Source organism: Gobius niger (assembly GCF_951799975.1).
Source record: "Gobius niger genome assembly, chromosome: 1".
Classification (NCBI taxonomy): Eukaryota; Metazoa; Chordata; class Actinopteri; order Gobiiformes; family Gobiidae; genus Gobius; species Gobius niger.
In genome coordinates this window covers 60,639,733-60,667,643 of record NC_136852.1, presented here as the reverse complement: position 1 = coordinate 60,667,643, position 27,911 = coordinate 60,639,733, and the positions used below count along the sequence as shown (strand labels likewise).

Below are 27,911 nucleotides of genomic sequence, written 5' to 3'. Positions count from 1 at the left end.
ACCCTAAATAAATGTACTATTTCACTAATCAGTGACTAATCACACTATCAGTCTCTAACAAATGTCCAGTATTTTCAAAAATGTCTATAATAAACCTTATAAACAACTATTCCTGCTGCATCTGCGTTTTGTTGGTAAATACCGCCCTCTTGTGGGACTGAAATAGATCGCACTACACTGTAGGCTATTTATTATTGAAACATAGTAGGAGAGAGAGGCAGGGGAAGAAAAGGCACAATGCTTCAGAGAGAAATGTGAGGTGTAGCCGTGTCAAACAACATATCATCACATTGGCACACGCTGGCTCGGGGGGGTGGCTAATCTATTATATCATGGTGCTACATTGTGGTATAGAAAAATAAATATTGCTATGTCTTCATTTATACACATTATTATTGGACAATACCAAAAATGCAGGGCAAATGCAAAATAGATCGCTAACATTTGATAATTTACGTGCACCGATGAAAAATACTCCTTGTGTTTGGTCATGTGACACGTTACGTTCAGGAAGCGATGTGCGTGACGTAACGTTGTGTGCTTAGCAGCAGCAGTTTCCTCAACCAAACACTCGTCTGATTTTGTGTGATAAAACTGCTTGAGTGTCGGTGTCCGGGCTGCTTTTAAAACAGAAAAAGAACACGAACTGTGCCTTTTGCCCTCCTTCAATTGCGGACAGCTATCCTGTTGTGAGATTTGTGGGAGTAGTGAAGAAGACGGCGATACTTCTTGTCTGCAAAACCTCTAAAGATTGTTTTCATTTTTACTGTGGCTTTGGAAGGCGGGGAATATACAAAGCGACGTGGGATCAAAACCATTATATTTTGGAATCACCGAAGCAAAACGGGATAATTGTAAAGCCACTTCGTGTAGCTGTGTCTAGCTGGCCCTAGTACATGGATTATCTGGTAAGTGAATGCAGTGAAATTGTGTGTAGAACACGTTATGTCGGTGAAGTTTGGGCGAGTGTAATCAGACCCTCATAACAAACAGGTGTTCTATACCTGACCAGAACCACTGTTTAGACTGTCTTTAGTGTCAGTAAACACATCATCCTGACGATGTGTGCATTAGAAACACGAGAGGTGCTTTAGGCATGGTACTTACACATGCAGACACACTTCAAGCAACCCTTTTTGGTTTCACTCTCTATTTCACGACCTTAATACATTGTACCAAACTCACTTTAGTACAATGTAATGTACTTTGTAACAATCTGTAATAACTTGTACCTATGTAGTACATACGCAATGGCATAATAAGTATTGGTAGTTTGGAGGCATATAGGTCATATTTCTTCAAAACAAACAAACCTTTTGCTAAGGAGTTTTAAGTTAGAGGTATTATTAGTTGTCCACAATGTAGGAATGGGATGGGTGCTGCTAGAATAGTCCTGCAACAATGGGAGGAAAGCAGTAATTGTGAATGCTTACAATGAGAATTTATTGAGCAAAAGGAAAACGACTTCTCAGACATTGTATTGTCATTTCACTGCCCACCCAGTGTTATCAGGCAGTTTATCACAGGCCTCCCAAGATGCAAGACCCAAAAGGACTTTGAACTCTTGGACACTCATTGCATTAGTCATTAAAAGGTCCTTTCCAGGGGGAAGTAGAAGGTTGTGCTCTTATACCAATGATGAATCCAGTTTTGAGGCATGCTGATTATTATGAAGTATTATCTCATTCTTTAAACCACTATATGGCACTAACTTGTTGCTATTGCCAACCATACAGTTTTAAATACTGTAAATGTATACCCTAATAATTATTTTGGTCATTATCTGTCTTTCCATTATGAAGGCTAAATAGAATCTGATTTAACCAAGAGGAGAAATATGCATAAAAGATAATTTTATTCTTTGTTGGCCACACCTTTTTTACAGACTGCCTAAAGTGTAGTTTGATATAGTGTAACTCAGTGAAGGGAAAAGATGGATGTGTTTGTTGTAGTAAATGTAAACTGGTTTCAGCTGTAGTTTTCACTGTAGTTTTGGACATGTTGAGGCATTGGATTCTTTGCAACAAGCACGGCAAAGGAGCCAGCTGTGTCCATGGACCGTATGAGTTCAGCCCTCGGTTGTTTTCAGAGGTCAGGATCTTTGTAGGCATGCCTCATTCCTGCTGTGCTACAAAGTACGTACTACTCCAAGGATCTGTTTTTTGTACAAATTCTACAAGTATCATCACACTTATTTACATGTATTGCATATCAACGTCATGCACTGCTCCAAAGAACATGTTTAAGGAGAATCTCTCTAATAGGGTTGTCAAAATAATCAAAACCCACTACTCAATACTTGGAATATCAATTACTACCAAAATTAGTATTGAATTTGGAGTTATGTAAAGCGTCTTTGAGTGTCCAGAAAAGCGCTATATAAAACCAATGCATTATTATTATTATTATTATTCTTAGCATCAGAATTGAGTTGGAAATGTCCTGTATTCTGACAACTAGCAATGCAACGATTCACCTTTGTCACAATTCGATGCATGTTTTGATATGAAGGTAAAACATTAATTGCATTTAATGATCTGAACAAGGTGCAAGTTCAAATTATTAATTTATTTTCAAATCAAATATATTTTTTTATTTGGCTAATAAGAACATACCAAAACAGAATTACACTCTTACAATCTGCTGTACGACTGTGTCAAAATACATCACTGTAAAATTTTGGTCTTACAGACCTTTGACAAGGGAAGCATCTGAAAATGCTATTAGAGCACCCATCAAAGGAGCCGTCTGCCTCGGGAGCAGTGGTTGGCAGTGTGCTGTCCTGTGGGTGCCCAGGTGAAGGTGTGGTGTCTCTCCCACACCTTCTTTGAGGACCATGGTGTCGGTGGCCTGGCGGCTGCAGCTGGTCTGCTGCTCCCAGGGAAGACGGCTCCTGTGATGGGGTTTCCTCACCTTGTTCATCTGTAGCCAGCCTTATGTACTGTGTGTGTGTGTGTGTTTTAAGTTTATTGGTTTATTTGGTAGTGACAGTACATGTTAATGAACAAGCCACACCGGATTGTATCCTTGGGTTAATCTCCATCCGTTGTCCCCCATGCGCACTCTCAAACACACTCTCATTCATCCTGGCCTATTGTACATGTTTTTTGTGGTAGGGGAAACCGGAGTACCCGGAGGAAACCTACACAGACACGGGGAGAACATGGAAATTCCACACTGAAAGTTTTAAATATCTTTTTAAATGTAAAGAACTTTGTGATGCACTTGTACTTTATAAATAGGATTTTTAATTGATTTGATTTAAATCTTTTATTGATTCATATTGAACATACAGTTTGCGTATTGAATTGAAGAGGGCGTATATTAATATAATAATTAGAATTGTTGCATCCCTAGTGATTTTGTGGTGATTGACGATGTTGGCTCCCACCACCCACTGGAACCTTTTTTTTTTTTTTTTACAATTGTGACCTGCTGCATTATCACAATTGCAATTATTTGGGCATGCATTCTGCCATATTCTGTGTCCATAAGATCTTTGTCATGTATAAAATCTGCTAACCCTGCACGTTAGAACTTCAATATTCTGAAATGTATGTGCACTGTCAACATGAATATTTGTATTTATGTACTTTGAAATTGAATATTGACAGAAAATTGTTTACTCTCACCTCTCCTCTCGATGTTAAAATGATTATAAACATTTAGCTTTTCTATTTACTGTTACAGGGAAACATATTTAGGTCTTATATTTTTCAAATAGTCCTTTCAGTGATGAGAGCAAAAATATTTTGTGTGTGTTTTTATTCAATAATTTCTTGATCCTGGCACAGCTAGCAATTCCTAGTTTGTGAACCAGTTCTCAAACAATGGCAATAAATACTATTCTGATTCGGACCTGGAATGAGTTTACTCTCCTTCTAGTTTAAGTCACAAAAGTCGGTCATCTCTTTGTGTAATAATATGTTGGTGCCTCAGGGGCGTGCTAGTGAATCAGTAAATCACCACCAGTCCCGTTTTACATAGTTGCCCTACAATTGGACATTGGATTTGATTGGATAATAATATTTTGTTTTAATTAATGGACCACTACTGAAGTAAAGGCCCTCTACACAAAAAAGCCTAATGTCATTTTTAGTAATCACAGGTCATTTGAACTTTAACCCAAATGGGATGATTTGATTTGAAGTCTCCATCATCACATAACTGCGGTGAAAAAAACAAAATTAAACAACAACTTTAAACTCTGCAGAGCTTAATTAATCAAAGATAGTTGCCAGGGCATTCTCTCTTGTAGATTACCACCATCGTAGAAAATCACCCAGAACATTCGAAGTGATTCAACAATTGGACATACTGTATTTTTTCAGTTTACAGTGGTTCTTGTCAGAGGCACAGCAACATAATCGGTTTGACTGGCAGATGTGAGAAGACATCCACAAAGGGCCACAATAGATTACCTGTAGTCTGCCCTTCATGCTCTTCATGCTCTGAGCTGTTCAATGATGTGTAGAAACCCAAGATTTTATACAGCATAAAGCCTATCATGGAGAGTGAGGGCACATAATGGTGACTAATCCAATTTAGTCTGGATCACTATTGGCCACAGAGCTGCTAATCTCTGTTTAGAGTTAGATTCTTACAAACTAATCTCAGGCTTGTGTCTACCAACTAACCTTTGTGCATTTTATTTAGTGTTTTTGACAGTAATGTAGCCTGTCATACTACTTTTTTATGCCTGTTTTTCCCGACAGTAATGCTTGTTTTTCATCTTGAAATAGTTGAGCTTGTCAGTGTGAGACAGTAAGGGCTGGGCTTCTTGTTAACCTCCTGATCCTTTCTCCATTCACTCCTCAGAGGCTTGGCTTGTTTGTTGCCGTGGGTTACACTTGTTGTTGAGCGCAATGTCGGAGCACATGCAGCTCTCTCTTGCCCTGTGCAGAATAGGGCTTTACACGGTAAGAAGACCCTTTCTGCTTTGTCTTTGTGATATCTTGACAGTTAAATGTACAGCTTCATATAGTGTTTAAATGTCTTTGATGGATACACGTGCTGTGTTTTCAAACTCATAATGAGTTAGTGACAGTGGCGTCGTCTCTGTTGCTTGGTCACAACAGAGGGGAAGAGGAATCATTTGAGTGGGTGTCCAGCATTCATGTTAATGGACAGGCCAGACAACTACAGTAATATTTACTGTCTATCACATAGATAGCACTTTACATTGTGTGAGGTCTGTGTTAATGTAGACTTCAAATCTATTGTTTAAACAAGGTATAACAGTTCTCTAACTATAGTTTTATATTAACTAAGCCTAGTTAGGACAGTTACACATTGTTGGTTGTGCTGAAAAACATTATTTATTTTTATGAATGAATGAATGTGTAAATGTGGCATAGAAAAAACAAGTTATCCTTAAATAATATGACATTAATTGATCATACACACACGGTGACCTATCATTTAGCATCAGTTTGTGCTGAGCCTAACAATGTGCTGTTGAACAGGTACATCTCAGCTGTGTAGACCAGAGTGTGTCAGATGTATTGTATTAAGTCTTTGGCTTTGACAACTTTGCTGCGGGCATTGTGTAGTTAAACATGGCCTGTGGCTTTTGCTTCTACCCTGTAAAGCTTGTCCTGCACAATAGTTCAATCATTAGGGATTTAAGAGATTGTTTGGGGCACTTTGTGGTCACCTCATTATGTCCTTAACCGAGTGGAACATGAATTGTTCAGACCAGGTCAAAAATAAAATGTTGAATTAGTTCATAATAGTTGGTGCTGGTTCAGTTTATTTGCAAATTTTCACGCACAAACCAAAATTTAGTATGAGACTGAAAAACAAAAGCTTTATGCATTATGTTTTCTATGGTTTCCCTACTACCAATTTCAGTCACACAGGCAATTTAACCAAGTGGCGTAAACTGAAGCAGCCACAGCCAAAATAATGCTGCCTGTGGGGATTAAACACTCATCCATCCTGTTAATGGACAAATGAGTTATTACTTTCCGGTCCTGTCTTTTTTTAGAATGCCAACATACTGTCATTTGTGACGAACATCCATGTGTTGTGGTGACATTTTTGTTAAATTGCATGATGATGATGTTTAAGTTTGAACAGTCTATTAGATTTGACTTCTCCAGTCATTGAAACCTGCGGTCACCACTGAGTACAATGCCTCAATATTTCTCGTGTATGTTTCCCACGCTGTGTGAAAAGCTAGATTTCCAACCAGCTTCCGTTCATTTTAAAAGGCAGGATGGGAGCAACCGGTACCCCATCCTGACCCTTAAATATTCACACTTAAAAATAACTGCAGAACCTAGAAGTTGAATAATGACCAAGGACTGCTCTGTGAAGCCCTGTTTCCTAAAACTATTTGGAAAATTATGTCTGTTTGTGAAGATAGATTGGATGATTCTGACAATGTAATGCAAAAACTCAAATTAAATATTTCATAAACTTGACTACCGATAATTATCAATTAAGTATTTTGCACATGCATCTGTGTATATTTGTTGAAAAAACACACTCGGAATGGTAAAGCCCTGTGATGAAAGTCCTTAAAAATTATTATTATTATCAGCCGTGTTTATTTACCGTATTTTCCAGACTATAAGTCGCTCCGGAGTATAAGTTGCATCAGCCAAAAAATGCAAAATGAAGTGGTAAAAAACATACAAGTCGCACCAGCTTTGGCAACTACCTGGGCATGGAGGCGTAACTGCACTGTTCAAATCAAATCAAACTTTATTTATAAAGAGCTTTTCATACCGAAATGTATGACAAAGTGCTTTACAGATTACAACATTTAAAACAATGCGCCTGACACACTCTCCCATCTCCCCGAATACAAACGTTATACACACGCCGTCTAGGCACACACTCCCTTACTCACTAACGCACGCACGCGCACACGCGCACACGCGCACACACACACACACACACACACACACACACACACACACACACACACACACACACACACACACACAAAATAAAAATGTTGACAAGCCTCTCCCGGCAGCACATTGTTCAAGCTCTAATTTGCAAACTCGTTCCTCTAGCTGTGGCCATCTAGCTTTTAGCTCGCGATCAGCTTTTTTTGTTTTCTTCATTGCAGTAAGAATAACCTCAGCTTTTTTCCACTTGTTTCTCACTCACTTCAAACTTTCTTTATGCTGCTCGATTACTGTTTTTTAAACCTTCAGTGGTACAAGAGTAGCAGATACTGGTACACAAGCCTAGAGCGCCCTCTAGCGGCCGTCAGTGGGAAAATAACAAACATTGTAGGATTATTTATTTTGATATACAAGTCACACCCCAAGCCAAACTATCAATAAAAGTGCGATTTATATATTGTCCAGATAGTCGGGGCAGAGCATGTTAATGAAAATGGGACTCATGCATGTAAATGTTGTAGCCATTGTCTAACTTCCATCCATGTTTCTATCTATGCACACATAAACACACGTATTCATCCTGGCCTAATGTTTTTAGTGGTAGGTGGAACCCGGAGCACACGGACAAGACCTGGATTAACCCCAGACCTTCTTGCTCTGAGGCACTAACTGTTGTGCTGCCTAGTTGTTGTTGTTGTATTGTGTATTGAATTTACCTACCTCTCAAGCTGTGTTACCTACATGATGGAGCCATTACCCTTGTCTTCCTATCCACTTTACTGCATTCTCTAAGGGGCGTATAATCATTACAATGGAGCCATGCAGATCATGCTCCAATTACTATTCTCACAGCTTTTGCAGCACACGGTGACCGGGAAAGTGAGTCGTGGTTCTCGAATTTGATGATGGGAGGTCACAGCCTGAAAAACCATCCAAACTGAACACCCACAAATATTGAACCTGTGAACTATTTGTTAGGAATTAGATCCACACACCAGCCATATAGTGTCCTGTCAACTCGGTTACATTTACTTTATGCATTTACTTGAGTTACCTTTTGAAGTAACTGAATCTCTTGGAGTAGTTTTGACTTGTATTTCAATTATATTATTTTAAAGTAATAAGATGATATAACCGGAAACACTGCCATTGTGTTCTTGGGTAGGACACTTTACACACCATGCTCCCATTGTCCATTGCTGGTGTGGAGTGAGAGTGTGAATGGGTGAATGTGAAGGGAAAGCACTTGGACTGCTTATTGGGAAAAAGCGGCATATAAATTATTGGCCATTTACCTTTTGTTACTGTTTCCATAATGAGTAATTCTGGAAGTGACAAAAGCTTGATGTCGACATAAAAATAATCACAGTTTAATTATTATAAACTTCAGTCAATGTGTTCTGTGATTTGTCTGTCTTATTACGTGAAAACATGAATCAGACGCTCAAACATTAACTCAGTAATAACTACAGTACTTAACTTAAAAGTAAAGTTACTCTTAAGTAAATATTTTGGCTTCTCCATCCACCTCTATGTACAGCTGATACAGCTGAGGAAAAATATTTTGGTTTATGCTGAAACAGGAGACTGTCTATTTTTGTTTAATGACCCAGAAACCATTAAAAGGTCAAACATTCTATCTCAGAAACCTGCCCCTCTCATCTACCCAAAGCCAGATTGATGTTACAGTGCAATAACACCAGCTCAGTCTGTAAAGGCTTCAGTTTAAAACCGTTTGTGAAGAAGAAGAAGATGGACTTTCAAGTTTCAAAATAAAGCTAAAACAAATGTTATTTTTGTTTTTAAGCAAATAGTAGCAGACCTTGTGTCTTTCTGAAATTGCTGTGTTGTTGTTTATTTGTATCAATAAAGTGCTACTCATTTGCAAGTATAAATCCACCCACTGCAATGCTGCTGCGGGATTGATCCAATTCACCAGTGAATTTGAGCCCGAGCTTATCAGCTCAAGCCTTTCAAGCGCTTTCAAGATATTCACAAGACTGAAAATTCATATCTTGCGACAATCTAGTTTGCAATCTAATCGCAGGTTAATGCCCCTCCTCCTCAGTTTGAATAATCTATTCCCATTGCCCCTTCGTGAATTGAGCAAGAGGAAGAGACACAGTGTGAAGCTGTGAACATGCTCAGTTTAACTTCTGTTGCAGAATGACTTTCATGAAATCGACTTTGGTGTGTGTGATGTGCAACTTGAAACCATATTTTTACTTTTCCAAGTACTATATTATTAAAGTGGTAATATGATGACCTCAGGCAATCAGCAAAAGCAATCTATTAAAGAAATGAAAAATAATAAAATAGAAGCCAATGCTGTGATTGGTCTAGTGGTAGAGAAACAAGTGGATTAAGTTGAATCAATTATTTTATTAAACATGCATTTATTTTGTGTGTTTCTTTATTTTTTTATTTGAAACATTTCACCCCCTTAACATTTGAAGTTAGATCTTTTCAGGTTTTAAAGAATAAATAACAGTGACATGTCATTAACTTTACAATTTTACAAGAATGGTGTCGCTGTCACCAATTTGTGCCTCATGCAGTGAACATAGTGGGGTGTAGAAGCTGATTTGTCCTCTGGGTGGAGCCATCGAATCACTAATAAGCTCCTGGGCTCAAGATGAGTGCTGAGCAATAAAGCTTGTGTCTACAGTTTTTCATTGTTTTCTTGGCAGTTTTTTCTCCAATATATGTGGTATTGTTGGCCTTTTCATTAATTGCACATTCTTAACCAAGCAAGAGTGAGGTGGTGGGTGAGGTGAGGAACTCGTCGAGAGAATATCTGTGTGTGCTGCATTAAATGTATTGGCGTCAGTCTTTTGCTTGGTATTGAAGAGTAAAGTCGAATAGATATTAGTAGTGGGTAAATTAATTGTGACAGATTTCACCAGGTTCATAATACAACGCAGCTAAGTAATTCACTTTCACTTTATTAGTGCTCTTTTTTCATCAAATCTAATTTGGTTAAAACCATCTCCATGGCTATGACATGTTGTATTTATGCCGTCTTTTTGCATTGCATGTGGCATTAAACTAAAACATGAAGACAAATGGTGGAGGCTTAGTATTCTCAAATCTTCAAAGTTCAACGCCAGCAAAAAATCAGTCTGGATTTGCAAAAATCATCTCCAACCTTTAGGAGAATGAAAAACACATTGTCTTTGACTACTTCCTTGCATGAAGGCTTAATATTAAGCAGTAACTTATTCATCTCAGTCTATCTGCGGGTTTGCAGAGATCCTCTCAATCCTGTGTGCATACCCAGGTCTTCTGAGATGGGCTTACTATATCTCTGGGGAGGCCGCGTCAGGAAGAGCTTAGGCTACCTTTGCATCAGATTGCACTGTGCAGTGTCATAGGTAGGCCTGTGATGGATCATGGCGCAGTTGGCCTCTGTCTGTTCTTTCCTGTCTCTGACTAAGTAAATGTTTCCCTCTGTGCTCAGCCGTTTATGAAAGTTCCTTTGCGCAATCTTGCCATACGCACAACATGTGTCTATCAACCTTGGCTGGGACTCTCTGAATGTGTGTGGGTGTGCAGGGGCCTTTTATTTGTCTGGTGGCCATGTCTTCTTCCGGTAAAAGTATGATTTTCCTTTAGTTCATAACAGAGAGTCAAACATGGTGCTCCCCATCAAAGCCTGGTTTATCTTAGCACGCCACATTTGTGTTCATATATATTTTACTCCATCCTCCAAATGTTTTGACGTCATCTGTTAGTTTATTTGTATCTGTTGTGTTCATGTTATTATGTTTCATTTCATGTTTGTTGGCACCGCCCAAAGTTGGACTCATGGGCTCTATACAAACAACTTGCTGTTGTGTCATTAGCCACACTTGTGGGAGGCAGATAACTACATTGAATCATGTCATATATGACAAGATTGCCTAGATGGGCCACGGGCTTGTGTTTGTTCCCCTTTGAAGAAGAATGCCAGGTGGAATCAATTGGCTGGAGTGCAGTGCTCCCTGTGTGGGATTGAGTCTTACAGTTTGTATAGTAGTAGCCTTCACACATGTTCCTGCTCCAGCGCTGTGTCTCGTTTGACTTTGTGCACATTTCCATTGATAACAGCATGCAGAGTCAACCACACGTGCTTTGTGTAAGTGTCAGTGTGAGCAAAACTTCAAACGTGGCACTTATGAAGTGAGAGTAAACACATACGTATGTGACACCTGCATTATTCTTGTATGAAAAAGTGTTAAAAGATTGTTTTTGATTCACATGGATATGTGTCATATCGGGAAGAAACGCAGTTCATTTGACAACAACGAGCTATCTGTGAATCATTAGTCAATAGGGAGAAGATGGAAGTAGATTAAAGGTGATTAGGACTTGCTCAGCCAAGTCTGAGGGTCTCAAAGTGTGTGATTGTTATTGTTGGTTTCTGAGCCTTGAAAACCTTGGAGCCACAGATTTATTTGCTTAGAGCCTTGTCATTTCCATCACACAAACAAAGCTTGAATATTGCTGTCATGTATTTTTCCTTAATTTAATGTTTTGGTGTTGATTTTTTTTCCCACATTTAGTTTTCTAGGGGCCACTCCCCCCCACTTTCCAGTTGCGATGAGGAGATGTTCGTGAGCTTTCAGCTTCACACAGCAAGAACCTTCCGGAGATTCATTGATGGCGAGAAACACCACTGGAGATTGCAGGGGCCCCCATTATATGTATCAGCACCACAACACTTCGTTTTGGTTCCAAACAAAAATGAATGAGGGAAAAATGTCTCGTTTGAAAGACGTATAGCATGTGTAAGTAAACGTATGAACTGTGAGGATGGTGGGACTTTTTGTCAGAGCCATTGAAAGAGAGAGGCCAGGGTACCATCATCATGAGGGGTCTGCACATTTGCATAATTAACTGTTGACACTAACTGTGCTTAATGAACGCCTATTGAAGTCATTGACCCTTATACACAAGCAGCCTCTGGGAATCAGACAGAGGCTCCTCAAGCAAAGGTTAAAACAATGTGTCTGGTTAACTTCCGACAAATGTGCCGGAACGCCCCGAGTCTCCATATCAAACTGGATTCAAGGAGCTAATGACATTGAACCAACTGCATTTCCTATAGGCCTGCCCTTTGTGTTTCACACCTGTAATCCTAATATTAATATATTAATATTACTAATATTGCTTTATATATATACAAAATATCTTATAGCACAACTAACCTATATCTTATAGCATAACTAACTAATTATTGGATAACTAACTAAAACACCGATTTAGTGTAAAAAAAACCAACAATTTTGTCTATTTGTTGCTCGTATAATCTAGTCTTAGCCCCAGTAATAAAAGGTGCCTCAGTTTTATTTGTATTGCAATGTATTAAGAATCTATTTGCAACCCTATGATGCAGCCTCAGTCAAATGGGCCTAAAGCTGGTGCTGGTACCACTTTAGTTCAACTGTAACAAACATGTAGTTGTTGTTCATTTCCCTACGCTGTGTTGCACAACTCTTGCTCGTAAAAGTAATTTTTAAATTATATCATGTAGTTGTAGTTGTATCAAATTGGCAGATAGAAATGTGTTATTCGATGTAAGTAGGACACATATTCTCTATCATCCAGCCTTTTTGTTTCTATGAGATGGGGCACCCCCCACCCCCCTTGGTTCTTGCATACTGGTTTCAGGGCCTTCAAAAGGGGGCCCCTAAAGCTTTGATCATCTATTACGGGTGTGGAAAAACATCTTTTGCGTTATCCTGTGTCCAAAAAACCAATGTTTTTTGGCATGGCTTTAATACTACTACTAGTACTCTTCCTAGTTATACTGTTTATTTCCCACTTCCCAGAGTTAGCTTTTCCTGAAGTTTTCTCTGGTTGTGACAATTGAGCGCTTTGACTGTATCCTTCCTGTGTAACCACAATGAGTTTGCTTTTATTTTTGTTGATTTACTTAAAACAGCTGTAATTTGTCATCTTGATTTGAGTAAGAATATTATGTACCGGATCTGATTTCACTAACCTTGTACGCAGGTAGCATCCTATCAATAAACTATAGAGGATGATGCGATCAGAGGCGAGTAGTACTTCTTAGTCTTTTTACCATATGGAACTTTTTGAGTGATTTTATTCTTGAGCAAATAAAATACTCGTTACTCGTTACTCGTTACTCGTTCCACAGTGAGTAAATCTTTATGTGGCAAACACTGCATGTTGACACATAAAATAGATGTAGTTTATGTTTCATGTACTTTATTCTCCAGGAAAAGTATTTTAGTATCTGTTTCTGGCAAAATATATCCATACATTTTTACATTTCAAGTTATGCGTCTCATCATTTATGTCAATACTGAATCGTAAATCAGACTTTTATGTTACTCAGTACTCACATTACTCAAGTAGCATATTCCACAGGTACTTTTTTTTACTCTGACTCGAGTAATTATATTGCTCATTACTTTTTACTTCCATCTGAGTAAAATAATTTCAACGTTTTTCTAGGTACTCTACCCACCATTGGATGGTTGTGTGCTTAATGCCACAAGCAGATGGTGATGGAGACGAGCAAGCTTCACTGTAGTAGTGTCTAGTCTGGTCCTGACCAGACAAATCCTGCCTCCTCAAATGAGTCCGATTTAATTATGATGGTCCACTGTAGTTTTCTGACATTGACATGAAGATTTACACCCATACGCTCCTCCTCCTGCCACACATTACACTCACGGCCTTATTCCTGCTTCCCCAAATGCACCCTGCATCAGTCTGTATGCATGTCAGACCATGAAGTCGCAGTCCCCTTTATAAAACCATCACGACCCATATGAAAAAAAATAACCCACTTACGTCCCTCATCTGCCACAACAATAGCTTATGTCATGGTTTCCCTAATCTTCTGTGATGAGGCTTAACAGTTTATGTTGGTGCATTTTGGCATAATGTGAAACAGAGGTGTGATAAAACAACGACGAATGTGGTACCTTGATCCCTATGCGCTCATGGCTTTACAAGAGGGCATATGGGAGCGGTTTCATGAGGTATATCTCATCCATTCTAAGCTCAAATGTTTTTTTTTCTGTGAAGTCTGCTCTCGCTTTCTTTTAAACCATTCAGTGTCACAAACCTCTGAGCATTGGCCAACTTCATGGATGGGGTAGAGTTGACTGTGTCCAGTATTGTGTCATTGTCATATCTGGCTTCAAGCAGGAGGACACTTTTGAGCTACATCCTATTGTAAAAGAAATGTCTTCAGTTGGTTAGTTAGAGAGTGAACGCTGACCCTGTTAGTTTGTCCTTGCCGGTATTCTTCTGGACACCTTACATCTGAAGGATGAACTCTGAAATGAGGGTCAGCCTGTGCGTTGATATATGAGCAGGGAGATGGGGTGGCTTGAGTAAAAGTAAGGGTGCAACAACAAAAAAGGCCGTGATGTTTCTGCAAAACATTGACGGGCAGAACCGCTTTTTTCCTCTCAACCTTTCTCTCTGTGTCACTCTCTCACTCACACACACGCACGTACGCACGCGCACCCACACACACACACACATGCGCAAATGCATAGGCATAATGTGTGTTGTGGACGGTTTTGTCGACTTAAGTAAGGCACGGTCTGCTTCACCAGACAGGATGTTACAATGATGCAGACAGGGTCACCTTATTGCTGTGTGTCAGTCATAGTAAAGAGTTAATGATAAAATAATGCATTCAAAACTGTTGTGTAGCTTTACTTTACATTCAGCATTTCTTGTAACTGGACTAAATTTTTGTTTGTTTTGTTGTGACAGTGCATGTTAATGAACACATACAGTCATAAATGTAAACACGCCACACTGGGCCAATTTCCATTTGTTGTCCTGCATTCACTCTCACAAACAACACATGTCATTCATCCTGGCCCTATTTAGGGCACTCAGTGGTAGGGGAAACCTCCACATGAGGAGAACAAAGCTCCCACCAGGCCCTGGAACTAAATCTGGGACCTTTTTGCCGTGACGCAGATATACTACTAACTGTTAATTGTGCCACCCAGTGATAAAACAAGCATGTTGTTGGCAAAACCAATCGGTCTGTTTTAGATTTGTCTGTGTGCCTTGGGGTCTATTTCTGATACATAGTCAATGAATGCACCTGTTTAGCGACTAAGTTGGTCATTAAGTGTTGCATATTTCCATGGTCCCATATTTCGCCAAGTTGAATACTTGTGTAACTTAAATCCCACATGTAATTTCATGAAAGCTGTTGATGGAGCTTGGTGACATGCATAGGCCATTTTCCTGTTGCCCCTGATCAAACATTAGTTGCTTAACTACTGCTTAGGACTTAATATAAACACCACTCGTTTCCATGTTGTGTAAGGTTATGGGTTCCTGGCCATTTGCAGGACAAGCCTGGGAAGAGTCCATTGAGCAGCCGTGTGTCTGGCATGTCTGTCTCAGCCTTAACGAGAATGGCATGCAGTGCACCCCTCACTGTACTGAGGCTTCTGTCCCACTGTGCACCCCCATCCTGCTTCAAAGTGCAAATAACAACAACAACTGAAGGGGAGAAGATGAATGAGGATGAATGAATGTGCCCCCTCCAGCCTCTCATGCCCTGCCCCCAGTTCCCCTTCACTCCTGAGCTTACTACAGTGTAGGTCTGTCCCACCCTCAGACCAGCTTTACGGGCCTGTGTTATGACTGCTGCCGGTGTGTATTACACACAAATCTGTGCAGCTTCTCCACCGGGACACCCATATAAAGGGCTGTCATTTCCAAAGGTCACGAGTGAGTCTTCCACACAAGTGTTGTCCCGACACTCAGTCTGGAAAAATAAAAACGTCTGGGTACTGAACCCGTCAGTGTCCTGTATGTAGTGGCCCTCATGTCCTTACTGCCTCCTCCCTGGCCTCTTGGCTGTTTATTCAAAATGTAAAATCATTTGCATGATTGGAAGGTTTTATTGGCAACAGATATCAAACTCCCTTCGCACACCACAGAAATCTATAAAGCCTCTACTTTACACACAAATGCCTGCTGCTCTGTTTTTGCATATTCAAATAATGAACACCTGCTTTATGTACAACACCACTGTGCTTGAACGTTTAAAATAATTCAGATCAATCAGGATGTCCATTATACTGTGTTAATTAATAATATGCCAGGTGTCACCAGCTATTGAGCCGTGTGTACATGAGTGTAACTTGAACCATTCTGCAGCGTCTGGGACTCTCTGCGAAGCCCACAATTATTATCTCTAAAAATAGAATGTTTCTAAAAAAAAAAGGTCCAGGTCCTATTCCATCCTTCCAAGTCAGGTGCATTTACAAGATTGTGAACACTGACACTGCCTGAAAGAAAACAGTTATGTAGTTAGTGAATATTACACGGCTATTAAGTAAGTGTGGTATGGTAATTTCATCACTCAAATTATTAGCCTTTTATTGGACTTTTTCCTGATTGATCAGTACTTTTTCTTTTACACTCGGGCCATAATTGTCATTTGATGTAGTGTCAAGTGTTTCATCTTTTCTGTCTTTTTTTCCTCTTATTTAATAAAAGGATGAAAAATCAAACATCAAAAGCAACCCCAAGCAGTACCCCACAACCAGTCCAGACATACTGTATACAAAACAAATGAGAAGACGTATACTAAAAGGTTATAGCATAGCAGTGATAACAATGGGACAGACAGTAATTGTTAAAAAAAAGAAGAAAAATATACATATAATAGCAACAAAATGTGCAATGATCATTACTATGCATTTTTGTTCATTGCCATTAACATCTTCACATCGTATCTACTAATAGTAATAATATAAACATCCACCCATAATCTCCCAAAGCTCTACATTAGCCATTATTCATCTATCTTCAATAAGATCATACAATTCCATTCTCAGAAGGAAGAAAATCTTATTTTCAGTTTCAACAGATCCATAATGTATTGGAAAGAGAACTTAATGTTTTCCAGTCATATCAATTCGTATTAGTTTGAGCAATAAAGAACATTTTTAAGTGAACTTGAACTTTTGCCACAAAAAGCACTTATAGATCAAGTATAAAATGTTGAATTCTTTAACTCTCTATACACCTATAGTTCAATGAGTGGACTCCATTGCTCTGTCCTTGTCTTAAATTTCTTAAATTTATTTTCCTCCTGAAGTTGTTTGGTCAAGCTTCTGTCGTCAATCTTTTTTCTGTCAAAAAGGCCAAAGGTGCAAGCTTTGTCCCTCTATGAGAGTCTGACCCTAGAATCCGCTTCTGTGGGAGAAAATGTGTTGCTTTATGCACATAATAATTATTATACAATCTTCAAGTGCAGATGAAAGGTTAACATGCTTTTCCAATTATTAGTATTTAGATTGATAGGATAATATTTTTTTTGTGAATGGGACAGGGAGTGATGAAAAGACGGAGAATACAACTGGACTCACTTATGTATCTCTTCTCACCACATCCTGTGCCCATTTCCTGTAAGGAAGGGAAATAATAATAGCAAACAAATAAAAGAACCAAGCATTTTATTAATCTTATTTTTACAAATTCTTCAACTTTGTTCCGGTGAAATGGGTCGTCTGTCACATGCGCTCGGAGCTTTCTGTGCTGGGAAGTGACTTTTGAAGATTGGACATGTCGCTATAGAGCTGGTGCCTGTGAAGATCTCCTGACTTTAGTCTTGACACGCGTGTGTTTCTGATCGAAGTGTTTAATGCAAAGGAGAATGTTTCCTGTCGGAGCAGACTGAAGGGTTCAGTGAGGAGTCAGGGGATCGGGTTGCTGCATCCACGTCTGGATCTCTACATCTCCATCATGAGAAGGAACATGAGCTGACGGACACGTGTGATTGGGCCGGTTTAAGGCCAGCTATTGTAGTCAATGGAGCTAAGTAATTATTGGTAATGTTGCAGTTACTGTTATGCTGACAGATACTGTATCACATCATACATGTAATGTGGCAGAATTCAAAAATGCTTTACAAAAGTCTAGTTTTAGGCACAATGCAACACAATTATTAATGCATTTACATCATGTTTTTGGCATTTTGATAAAGCTGCACATTTCGCAATGCACTCAGCAATATTGCCAGTAAAAAGATGCCCTCATATTTATCGATATGGATGCTACTTATTATTATTTGATTCATAAGATTAAAAAGATTTATTCAAATAAACCTCACCCGAAACAAAACATGCTGTTCACTCAAGTCCCATTGAAAAGCAAATTGCTGTCCATCAAAATCCAAGCTCCGCTCAAAACAGTGCATTATTATTACCTCAAGATCGATTGTAGAGCTGTTGATTAAAAAGCACCATGCTGCAAATTTGCACCGCTTCTCAATTTTTCAGTAGAATGGACATTCACCATACAGAGTAAATGGAAGGTCGGGTAAAGGGCTGGTGTCCACTTGTTTGAGTGCCTTATCGCCGCATATTTATTGGCTGAAACTCATGTCAGAAACAGCAAGTGGTCCTGCGCTGATTCTTGTCCTGAAACCTGATATTGTACATTGTGGGGTATGCGTGTTGTCCAGACTAGTTCCTGTCTTGCTAATAAAAGGAGAACTCTTTTTAGTTTGGATACTGCTTTCTCCACACAAGTTTAAAGCTCCATTCACGGTTCACACTGCATTTTGTCCTTAATGTCTCACAGCAGGCACTTAGTCCTAGGTCATGACTCAGAGACTGACGGGTCTGCCTCTGGCTGCCACAAGGGTCCAATCAGATACAACTATTGACTAACAGACCCGCCGCCCAGAAACATTGTACAGTACCACACAGGCTGCCATCCACTGCAAAGTAGCTGTGACAAGTAGGGCGGGGACAATTCGCTTTAGTTGCGATGTTCCTAAAGAAATATCACATTGAGAAGTATTGAGACTTCTCAATGTGATACTTTGATACAGTGTAGATATTTGGTATTGTGACAAAGGCGATATATTGCAAAACGATTGTCCCAGCCCTAATGTCGAGTGATGTGTCTTTTTTTGAATGGTAGCTTTTCTATTTGAGCGGTTAAACAGAATTGCCTGCTGTCTTTTCTAGTGTTTCCGTGCGCTGTGCTGTAAAGGACCTCCACCACCAAGACCAGAGTATGATGTGGTGTGCATCGGTCTGACGGGGGCCGGAAAAACCAGTCTGCTCTCCCGCCTCTGCAGTGAGGGCAGTGATGGGATAGTCCCTACCACAGGTTTATCTCCACTTAACCTCTGTGATCTATGTAAACATAAAAACTATTGTGACGGATATTAGAGAAAGCACTTTGGTTACTCTCAAATCACCATTTAAGTCAAGTGCTGTTTTTACCATGAGCTTTTTCTATCAATCATTCAATCATTAAAAATCATGTGTTCTATTACTAAAACATTACATTATACTTTCTTACAACCAGTGCCTGTGTTGTCTTTGTAAGATGTTTCTGTTGAGATAGAAAAGGGGGTCATTTACCAAGCGTTTGCCCATGTGCAAAAAGAGTAGCAGGTAGGCCTATGCTGAGGCAGGAAAGTATCACAATAAACAATATTATTGACTCCAAACGATAATAGATACTGTCAACTCTCAGGCATATAAATGACAGTAAACCTTTATTCTAAAAGTGTGTCATCATATCCTAAAATACCACACAAGCTGCAATAAACATGAAATATATTGTCACTCAATTTACTTCAGTTGGAAATCTAAGTTATACAAAGAAAAAACAGGGGGGAAATGCTAATAAATGTATCGACAATAAATATGGAGCCCAAAATGTTATTTATTGAAAGATAATTCGAATAGTAACTATCGTGAAAAACGTGAGTATTCACTTTTTTTTTTTCCAAACGCAGCACTATTTCAGTTATAGATCAGATTTGGGGGTCCTAAAACACAGTGCTCCCTTGCTTTTTTCATGCATGTAGTTTTTCCTTGTAGTTCTCATATAAATATCTGAACATATTTAATTTCCTTTTTTGAGAATTGATAAAGTATCTATCTATCATGTACTGTACATCAATGCGATGTTGAATCATGCAGTAAAGATGTTGTACTGCACAAAATTGTTTTGTTTTGTATTTAACTTTTATTTCTCTTTTTCAGGTTTCAGTATCAAAGCAGTGCCATTCCCAAACGCAATCTTGAATGTAAAAGAACTTGGAGGTAAGAATGCATTTCTTACTAAATAAAAAGTCAAACTCTGTGAATAGTGAAAAAATGGCTATAGTTACCATCACCTTGCTACTATAATGCTTGCTAATGTGGAGATAAAGCAGACCATTCATGCTTTTCCTCTCAAGTTTTATTTGTAAATTTGTGAAAAGGAAACCTTGTGTTTCTTGGTCGCGTCACACTTTCTGTTCACAGTCTGAGGATAGACGTCACAGCCTGTTAATGTTTTGTAAAGTGGCTGCACACTGCTGCCTGTTTTTTCCTGGAAACATGAAGTACTCGAGGAAGCTGAGCAATAAGCACAGATGAGCCGGGACGAGGTGCAGAGACGTAAACAGAACAAATAATGTCCTGGACCTCCTCTTAGTTAATACACAAAAAAAACACTTACTCTGAAGTGATACCATCTTTTATCTGGTGTTGTAAACATAGAATATGACAGGTGCAATGCATAGTTTTTGAAGGCAACCAACCTGGTCCTCTGAAAGGATGAAAAACATACTTTCACTGACACACACAGTAACACATACACAAAGAGGCACCAGGGGACCACCAACGAGGGCATTACCAAATTTGGACTCAACGCATTGGAAGCTTTTGAAAAGAGTTTGCTCTGAATTGGGTTAAAGGCTGTCTGGTGGGGCATTATTGTGGCAGGAAAAACACTCGTCCCATGGATGACACATTTGATTTACGGACATTAGTCAATACTACGAGGTGTTTACTACACCTCTTAGTAAAGCATTATGAAATCTACTTTCCATCTCTTTGCCCCCTGCCTGGACCCTTACTCCCCTGCTGTTTTTCTTGTAAGAATTTGATGCTGTCCTTTGTGTTGTTTTTCCATTCTTCCCTTGTTTTAATGATTTTAATGGAAGAAATGGAAAAAATAATTCATAAATGAATAAATAGATAAATAAATGCAATAGAAAATTAGAGTATAAAAGCATGCTTGCAACTTTCCCTGCTCCGACCCGGAGACCCAATACGCTAATGGAATCACGAAGAAGAAGCTAACAGGCTAACGTACAAAGCTAACTTCGGGCTAGCGCCAATTTAGCAGAATTTACAGCCAGGTTTGAGTGGATCTCCATTGTGTAATTGGCTTGTGGCACAATGTACACTTTCCCTCTCTCCCTCTGTCTTTTCTGTCAGCGTAGTATTTGCTCTCACGGACAGTTAATGAGTTAAAAAAAAAAACGCAACATGCTACGACACCTGCAGTGGAGCTCATAGCCTCTTGGAGCATGTGTTACTTAGTTCTGCTTTAAATGTTTTTTGTGCATGCTTCAGAAGTTCCTTTAATTTGTGGTTATTCGGTTCATTATTTATACTAAGGTTGAGTTTTCTTTAAAGGTCACTGTATTGTAGTCATTTTGAAATTGTGTCCATGTTTTAGTGGTAGGGGAAACCGGAGCACCCGGAGGAAGCCTATGCAGACAGGGGGGAGAACATGCAAACTTCATGCAGAAAGGCCCCACCTGGTCCAGGATCAAATTCAGGACCTTCTTGCTGTGGAGCGAGAGTGCTAACTGCTACACCACCATGCCACCCATATATTATGTATACTACACCAGTCAGGTTTTGTGTCTGTCCGCAATATTCAAAGATACAGCAGTCAAATGTGCAACGCTATTGGTGTCAATCATCTGTAGATCAAATCTAGGCACACAAAAATAATCTTTTGTAAATCATGCATTTAGTTAGTGTCGTGTAACAAGGGCTTCTGAGCTAGTTGACACTGACAGTGAGTGCCGGTGCCAGGTATACAGATTAGGTAGGAAGGGCACCGCCAGGGACATGGGGAGGGATCTGTTAAGTGTGTAGTGCGTGTATGTCTGGACACTGATGTGACGTCAAGTCTAGACAAGCTATTTCCCCATGCTCATTCGTGGCACATTAACAGCTGATGAAGAGGTGGTCCCAATAGTCACCTCTCTGTCTGTTGGGATGGACAACACGAAAACAAAGACGCCCGCAAATTGTTTTTTATGTATAACATGATTATTTGAGCATTTCTTCAAGGTCTCCAAGTCAGTTGAATCTTAGAAAAAAAACATTGCTTGTAAAATTAAAGAGGATTAATAAACTACCGATACTCCTCATGTGTTTTCATACTTGAAGGAAAAATGTTTTCACCGACCACCAGCACAGGGACAAATGTGCAACATCACTAAACACAATGTGGTTATTATTACCCTCAAAATGACCAGCGGCTGTTACTGGACCCAGCAGAGATTTGGCAGAAAAAGCTCCCAGTAAAAGTACATTTTGACAGAAGTGCAATGCGTCTTTGATTTATGTCAGAAAGAAATTTCACTCTACAAACCATTAGTTCACAAGTTGGAGTTGCATGCAATAAGTATTAGGTGGCTTTTTTCATTCTCTGGGTATATGAACCTAGTATATGAAACTGAAAGAGTTTAATAACACAAATGCAATGTTATGTTATATTTGTATTTACTTAAACCACCTAACATGTCAGTCCTTTATAGAGCTCTTGGCAGCAGAGCTGTGTTAGTAGAAATCCCATTCAGACCAATAGGTGGCAGAAGTCACCTCCTCAATGTAACGGGACATGACAGAAACCAGAGCGTTTCAAGGCGAAGATTGGAGATGCTTCCAAGTCCGTCTCTCAAGTACCACTTTGTCTGCTAGATTTGCACTCCAGCATGAAGTGTTGGTGGAAAGAGTGGTGAAAGAAAAGAAAGATAAAAAGTATACTGTCACTGAAGTTTCATGAATTAACAGCTCAGGCAACTGACAAACAATATTGCCAAATGTGTTATTTTAATTGTTTAAAAATGTAATCGTTAAAATGCAGTACATGAATGCAATGTTGGAATCCTATAGTTTTTCTATCTAAAAACAAACAAATAATTTAAAATAATAATAGCAATACTGTAATAGTAGTAATAGTAATTATATAAAATAAGCTGAACAATACGCATACTCAAGTGGTCGCTGAAAGAATAGCTTGACAATGACTTTAAACCCCAATAGTTGGGTCAAATATGATCTCCACGGAAATCTAAAGGTATCCTCATGTGATTAACAGGGTAGGCATAATAAGCCGCGGCTTCAGCCTACACCTTTTAGGTTACCCTCCTTGTTTGCAATAAATGTGCTGTTTCTAATTTGTTCCATGTTTGTAACAGAAATAAACCTTCATTTCTTGCTTGACTTTGCATTTTACATTCCTAGGCGCTGACAACATCAAAAAGTACTGGAGTCGTTACTACCAGGGGTCTCAGGGAGTAGTGTTTGTTCTGGACAGCGCTTCATCCGATGAGGACCTGGAGGCTGCACGAAATGAGCTGCACTCTGCCCTGCAACACCCACAACTATGTACACTACCTTTTCTCATACTGGCCAACCATCAAGACAAGCCTGCGGCTAGGTCACCAAGCCAGGTACTGTATTGCCTTCCTCTAGTATTGTCATTTTTGACATTAACATTGTTTCTTTGTTTTTACATTGATTAAAAGTAAAGTAAAGTAAATAACAACAATGTCTTCTGTAATGATAATAATGCTAATACTAAAAGATTTGTTTGGGTTTTAAAACTGCTCAGAATGATGGCACAGTTTTGAACCAATGGAAAATTTAAGGTGCAAACTTTTTAGTTTGTGTTTTATATTTTTTCTGACTCTAAGCAGGATAATTGTCAGTGAAAGGTTTACGAACTAGCAATTTTCTTCAGCGCAATGGTGCAACATTGACCTACTAGACTCAAAGAGCCTTCTCATATGTCAATTTGTTTATGGGTCTTTGTAAGTTATTTTTGTTTATGTCTTGATGGAAACCTATGTGCAGTATTTATTATTTTCACAGTGATTGTTTTGGTAAGGTAAGGCATTCTTTATTGTCCCCATAGAGAAATGTGTCCTCTGCATTTGACCCATCCTTCGATGCTGCTGGGGCAACCAGTCAGGGGCAATGGGTGACCGCAGGGCAGCGCCCGGCACCCATCTCCAGATGTGGAGCTAGGCTGATGGTCAGTATCATCTGGTTGGAGGATTCACCTATATTCTACTATATGTAATTGGTTGTCTGTGTAATGCAGAATCCACGGCTATAAGAACATGCAACCAAAAAGAATCTATGAAATTAATAGTAAAAGATATATTTAAAAATGTTCCAACAAAACAAAGCGACCAGAAGCCAATATCACAATTCAAAGAATGCATTCCCATATTTGTGGATCATGTCAAATTCACACATTTTCAGACATTTTATGTTCTATAGTCTGTATGAAATATATATTTGTAAAAGTGAACAGAATTTCAGGTTGTGACTTCTTGTTTTTTTTGCAAAACAAATGAATTGAGAACATTCTGTGCATGTGTTTTCAAGATGCTCATGTTTGTCCCTGCCAGTAAATGGTCCATGAAACAGCTTTTGGACTTTGGAACTCTTTAACTCTTAAATGTGGTTTGTCCAGGACTTTACTTTTTAACTGATATCAAGGCTGTTTCAAACTGAAGTCTATCCTTTGGTGATGTTTACAGGTTTTGTCTTACACTATTTTATACCAGTGGTTCTCAAACCTTTCACACCAAAACTCGCGTTGTACCGTCTGAGTGAGTTCAATGCTAAAACTGGACTAAACTTGGCTAGAGCTGGGCTGATGTGGATCTATAACTGGACTAAATCATACCCAAGCTAGATAAAGAGTAGATTTAAACCTACAAAAGCAGTCTTAAAGGCTTTACTAAGCATCAAATTGCATCCAACTTAAATAAACCTTTAGTTAAACTGACAGAGAAGTAGGTAAGTCGGTATGGGTCAACTTCAACAGCTCTCTTGTAACAGTTCGAAGACAGTAGAAATGTCGTGGAGTAGTCATGGAGTAGTAGGTCATGTCTTCACCTTCCCTCGAGACTGAATGAATCACTGTGGAGGCTGGGACACAAGTGTTCAGGCTACGAAGCAGAAGCTTCTCCACTCACAAAGCTGGAACTCCACTTTGCGTCCTAGTCATTGGAAAAGGCACATAACGGCGCAGAGCTATATTTTTTCTTTATACTGATAGAAATACTAGGGAAAAGGCTATTTGCATTTTAGACTTCTCCTTACACCAAGTTAAATTAGTGAGATGAACAATGATGCACATTTGCAGTATTTGACTTCCGATTCTGCTCCCAGTTATTTTCCTATAAAGGATTTAATTCAAGTGGTCATTAATGTAGGAGGGATATTGGGGGACACCATAGTCTGTTAGTCTAATACTGGAAAACATTTGTTACATTTAATCAAGTGATCAAATTAAATTCTGCCCTTTTCCGCCACGGTGTGCCTCGCTGTGCTCCACGGCAGTTTTGCAGTCGACCCCATTCACTGCTGTGTAGTTTAATGTCTGCTCTCCCATGTGTCCGTGTCATTGCATCAGTGTCATTAACTATCGACTTTTGTCAGCTGTTTGCAAACACTGCTGACACGTGAAACCAGCTAATAGGGTTAGAGGGATGAGATGAATGATGCCCAAGGACTTTTTCTACAATGTTGGCAAGGTGAAAAGATCACAGTAAATGATGAGTGTATGGTTCTCCAATCCATTGATACTTATTTTTCCTTGACTTTTTAAAGTGAATATTATGCCGTGTATATGTTAAAAAAAAAAAACGCACCAAGCTTGTACATGATTTTTGTCAACATCACAACCAATTTTTTTGCTCTCTGTAGCAGAACACATGCTACAGAGAGCTAACGTTCTTAAAGGAACCCATATGTCAGAAAGAAGTGGCTAACTGCATTTTTTTGTTGTTGTCATTTTTTAAGCACGTAGGCTTTAATCGACAGAAATGCTCAGAGTGTGAAGAGTGGAGAGAGACATTCTGAACATTGTCGGAGCTGGGACTTGAACCCACAGAACAATGTTCTGCTACATGTGCTACATCTTCAGAATTAGAATCAGAAAAGATTGTCAGTGAACAGGTTCACAAACCAGGAATTACTTTGGTGCAAACATGCACCATGAAGCATTAAACATAACAACTAAAGGATCAGCTGTACAGAAGTTGCTAAGTTTAAGCACTGGCCTGGATTCATATGAGTGCAATGAGGCCCTTCTGTAGAGTTAAAGCCACAATTAAAGCTTTACTCTCTTCCAGAAGTGGAGCATCCTTTCAGGAACAAGGCCTTGTACTGAACCCTTACAAGTGTATCCAGCTCCACCTCTGCGCATATCACAACCTGCATCACTCATGTATTCAGGTTACTTAGAGGGTATGTGCCTGCAGCTTGCACTGTTGATAACCTCTCTAAAATAAAGATGTGTGGAGGCCCATTTGACTCAAATATGGGTATGTAGATGACCTATTTAATCACCAATTTAAAAAATTCAAAAGATCGAATACTTATCTTAATCAATAGTCTTTAAAAGATACAGTAAGAGATTAGAATATGTTTTTGCACATGAGTTCAAATGCATGACAACATATGCAGCATATGCAGTATGCTATGTGTCTCTTCATTATTTATTAGAATTTCCATTAGCGTTTTGCTAAGTAAACTTCTGCAAAGGGGTCAGTGCGCAAAGCTCTTGAAATGTCTGGGCCAAGTGCTGCTAGTTCACTATAACTTTTTCTTTCAGTAAGTTCCTTTGTCTCCTTTGGGTTCGGGACACCACAGGAGTCTTATGACATTGATAAAGTTGTCTGTGTGTGTGTTTGCCATGACCATTGTTCCCCTGAAACTCTCAGTTTCTACTACACTTTGCATTTTATGGATGACGGATGTGAAGCATTTTCTGTAGATCAACAGCAACATTTATTTTTCATCAGATATCATCAGATTCAGTTTATTTGCATTTGCTGTATAAAACCACATTGGAAAAAAGGTGCAAGTAGCTCAAGGTGCACTGTCAAACATCATTTGTAGGAACCTCATTTCAGGCCTACATTACAGGCTTACATTAGACATTGAATCATTACCATGATTTTTTAGCCTGTCAGATTTGCCCACAATGCAGCCACAAAAAAGAGAGCTCATATATGAACTTTGCAAACCCAAAAGCTACAGCTGAATTGTAGGTTCCTGCTCCACAAAGACTGTTTGACAAGCATCACCTGAAAACAAGCTCACATGTAGCTGCCCTGAAATCCTCTGGTTATGACATATACACAAGTGACGCGCACATATTGACCCTTTTTCTCACAGCAACCACTTTGTTGATTTCAAATGTGCTTTATTTCCTCAGCACACAGATACTTGGTTGGCAAAAGTGTTTTCTGGGGCATGGGCTGTTTATGGTGTCAGGTTATAGATGGAGGGTGTTGCTGGCACTGCTGGAGCACTAGTGCGAGTAGGTGGTGGTGGCTAAAAGCTCACTGGGCCCCTCTGTGCAAGTGCAAGTGTTTTTAAGAAGCAGGGTGGGTCTAAATGAGCTTGGAGGAAACATGGGACAAAATTCCTTGTTGACATCAATCTCCTGCTATTGGGGGGCCCAAGGAAGCAGAGCTCGAGTGATGGGGAGGTCACTCTGTTGATATAACACCTCAACAAAGCAGGTCTGTTTGAATGGCAAAATCTAATGAACTGCATGTACAAGCTTGGGGGTCGTTGAAATGTGGCAAGTCAGAGCATTTTGCTTCTCAAAAAAGTGCAAAGAAAACTAGAAACTAAACAGTTTCTAGTTTGCAATAGAAAATCCCAGCATGTTAACTGAGATGCTCTGCTTTTAGACATGTACATGTCTGTCAATGTAAATAAGGCTGTCAGCTCTCAATGAATCAAGTTATGATCATCCTGTGAATGCTTAATACTGTAGTGATGAATTGGATTGCATTGCTCTTTGCAAGCTTGACCAACTTCTCGAAATGGTGTAGTGGCTGTAATAAGGTACTTTTATTTAAAAGACCTTCCGAATAGAGACACATCTCCATAACCTTTCTTGTGAAAGTTCCCACTCCACTTCTGCTGTTATCACCCTTATACAGGGAAGCCTGTGAAGAGGTCAGCC

The 27,911-nt window shown here is 39.3% G+C and overlaps 2 protein-coding genes across 3 annotated transcripts in view; both read left to right on the top strand.

Annotated features, from left to right (window-relative positions):
• Positions 1-25,416, top strand: part of slc20a2 (solute carrier family 20 member 2) — a 135,044-nt gene extending 109,628 nt beyond the window's left edge. The window contains exon 10 of the mRNA XM_079557502.1: positions 25,407-25,416. The gene's annotated coding sequence lies outside the window, so the exon portion shown is untranslated. The remainder of the gene's footprint in view (positions 1-25,406) is intronic.
• Positions 531-27,911, top strand: part of arl15a (ADP-ribosylation factor-like 15a) — a 45,669-nt gene continuing 18,288 nt past the window's right edge. The window contains exons 1-5 of one of the 2 annotated variants that reach the window (XM_079557555.1): positions 531-908; positions 4,819-4,919; positions 18,848-18,992; positions 19,880-19,939; positions 23,153-23,361. In XM_079557555.1, the coding sequence (XP_079413681.1) occupies positions 4,866-4,919; positions 18,848-18,992; positions 19,880-19,939; positions 23,153-23,361 (468 nt within the window). In that variant the 5' untranslated portion in view covers positions 531-908; positions 4,819-4,865. The remainder of the gene's footprint in view (positions 909-4,818; positions 4,920-18,847; positions 18,993-19,879; positions 19,940-23,152; positions 23,362-27,911) is intronic. The other variant, XM_079557556.1, reaches the window with a different exon arrangement.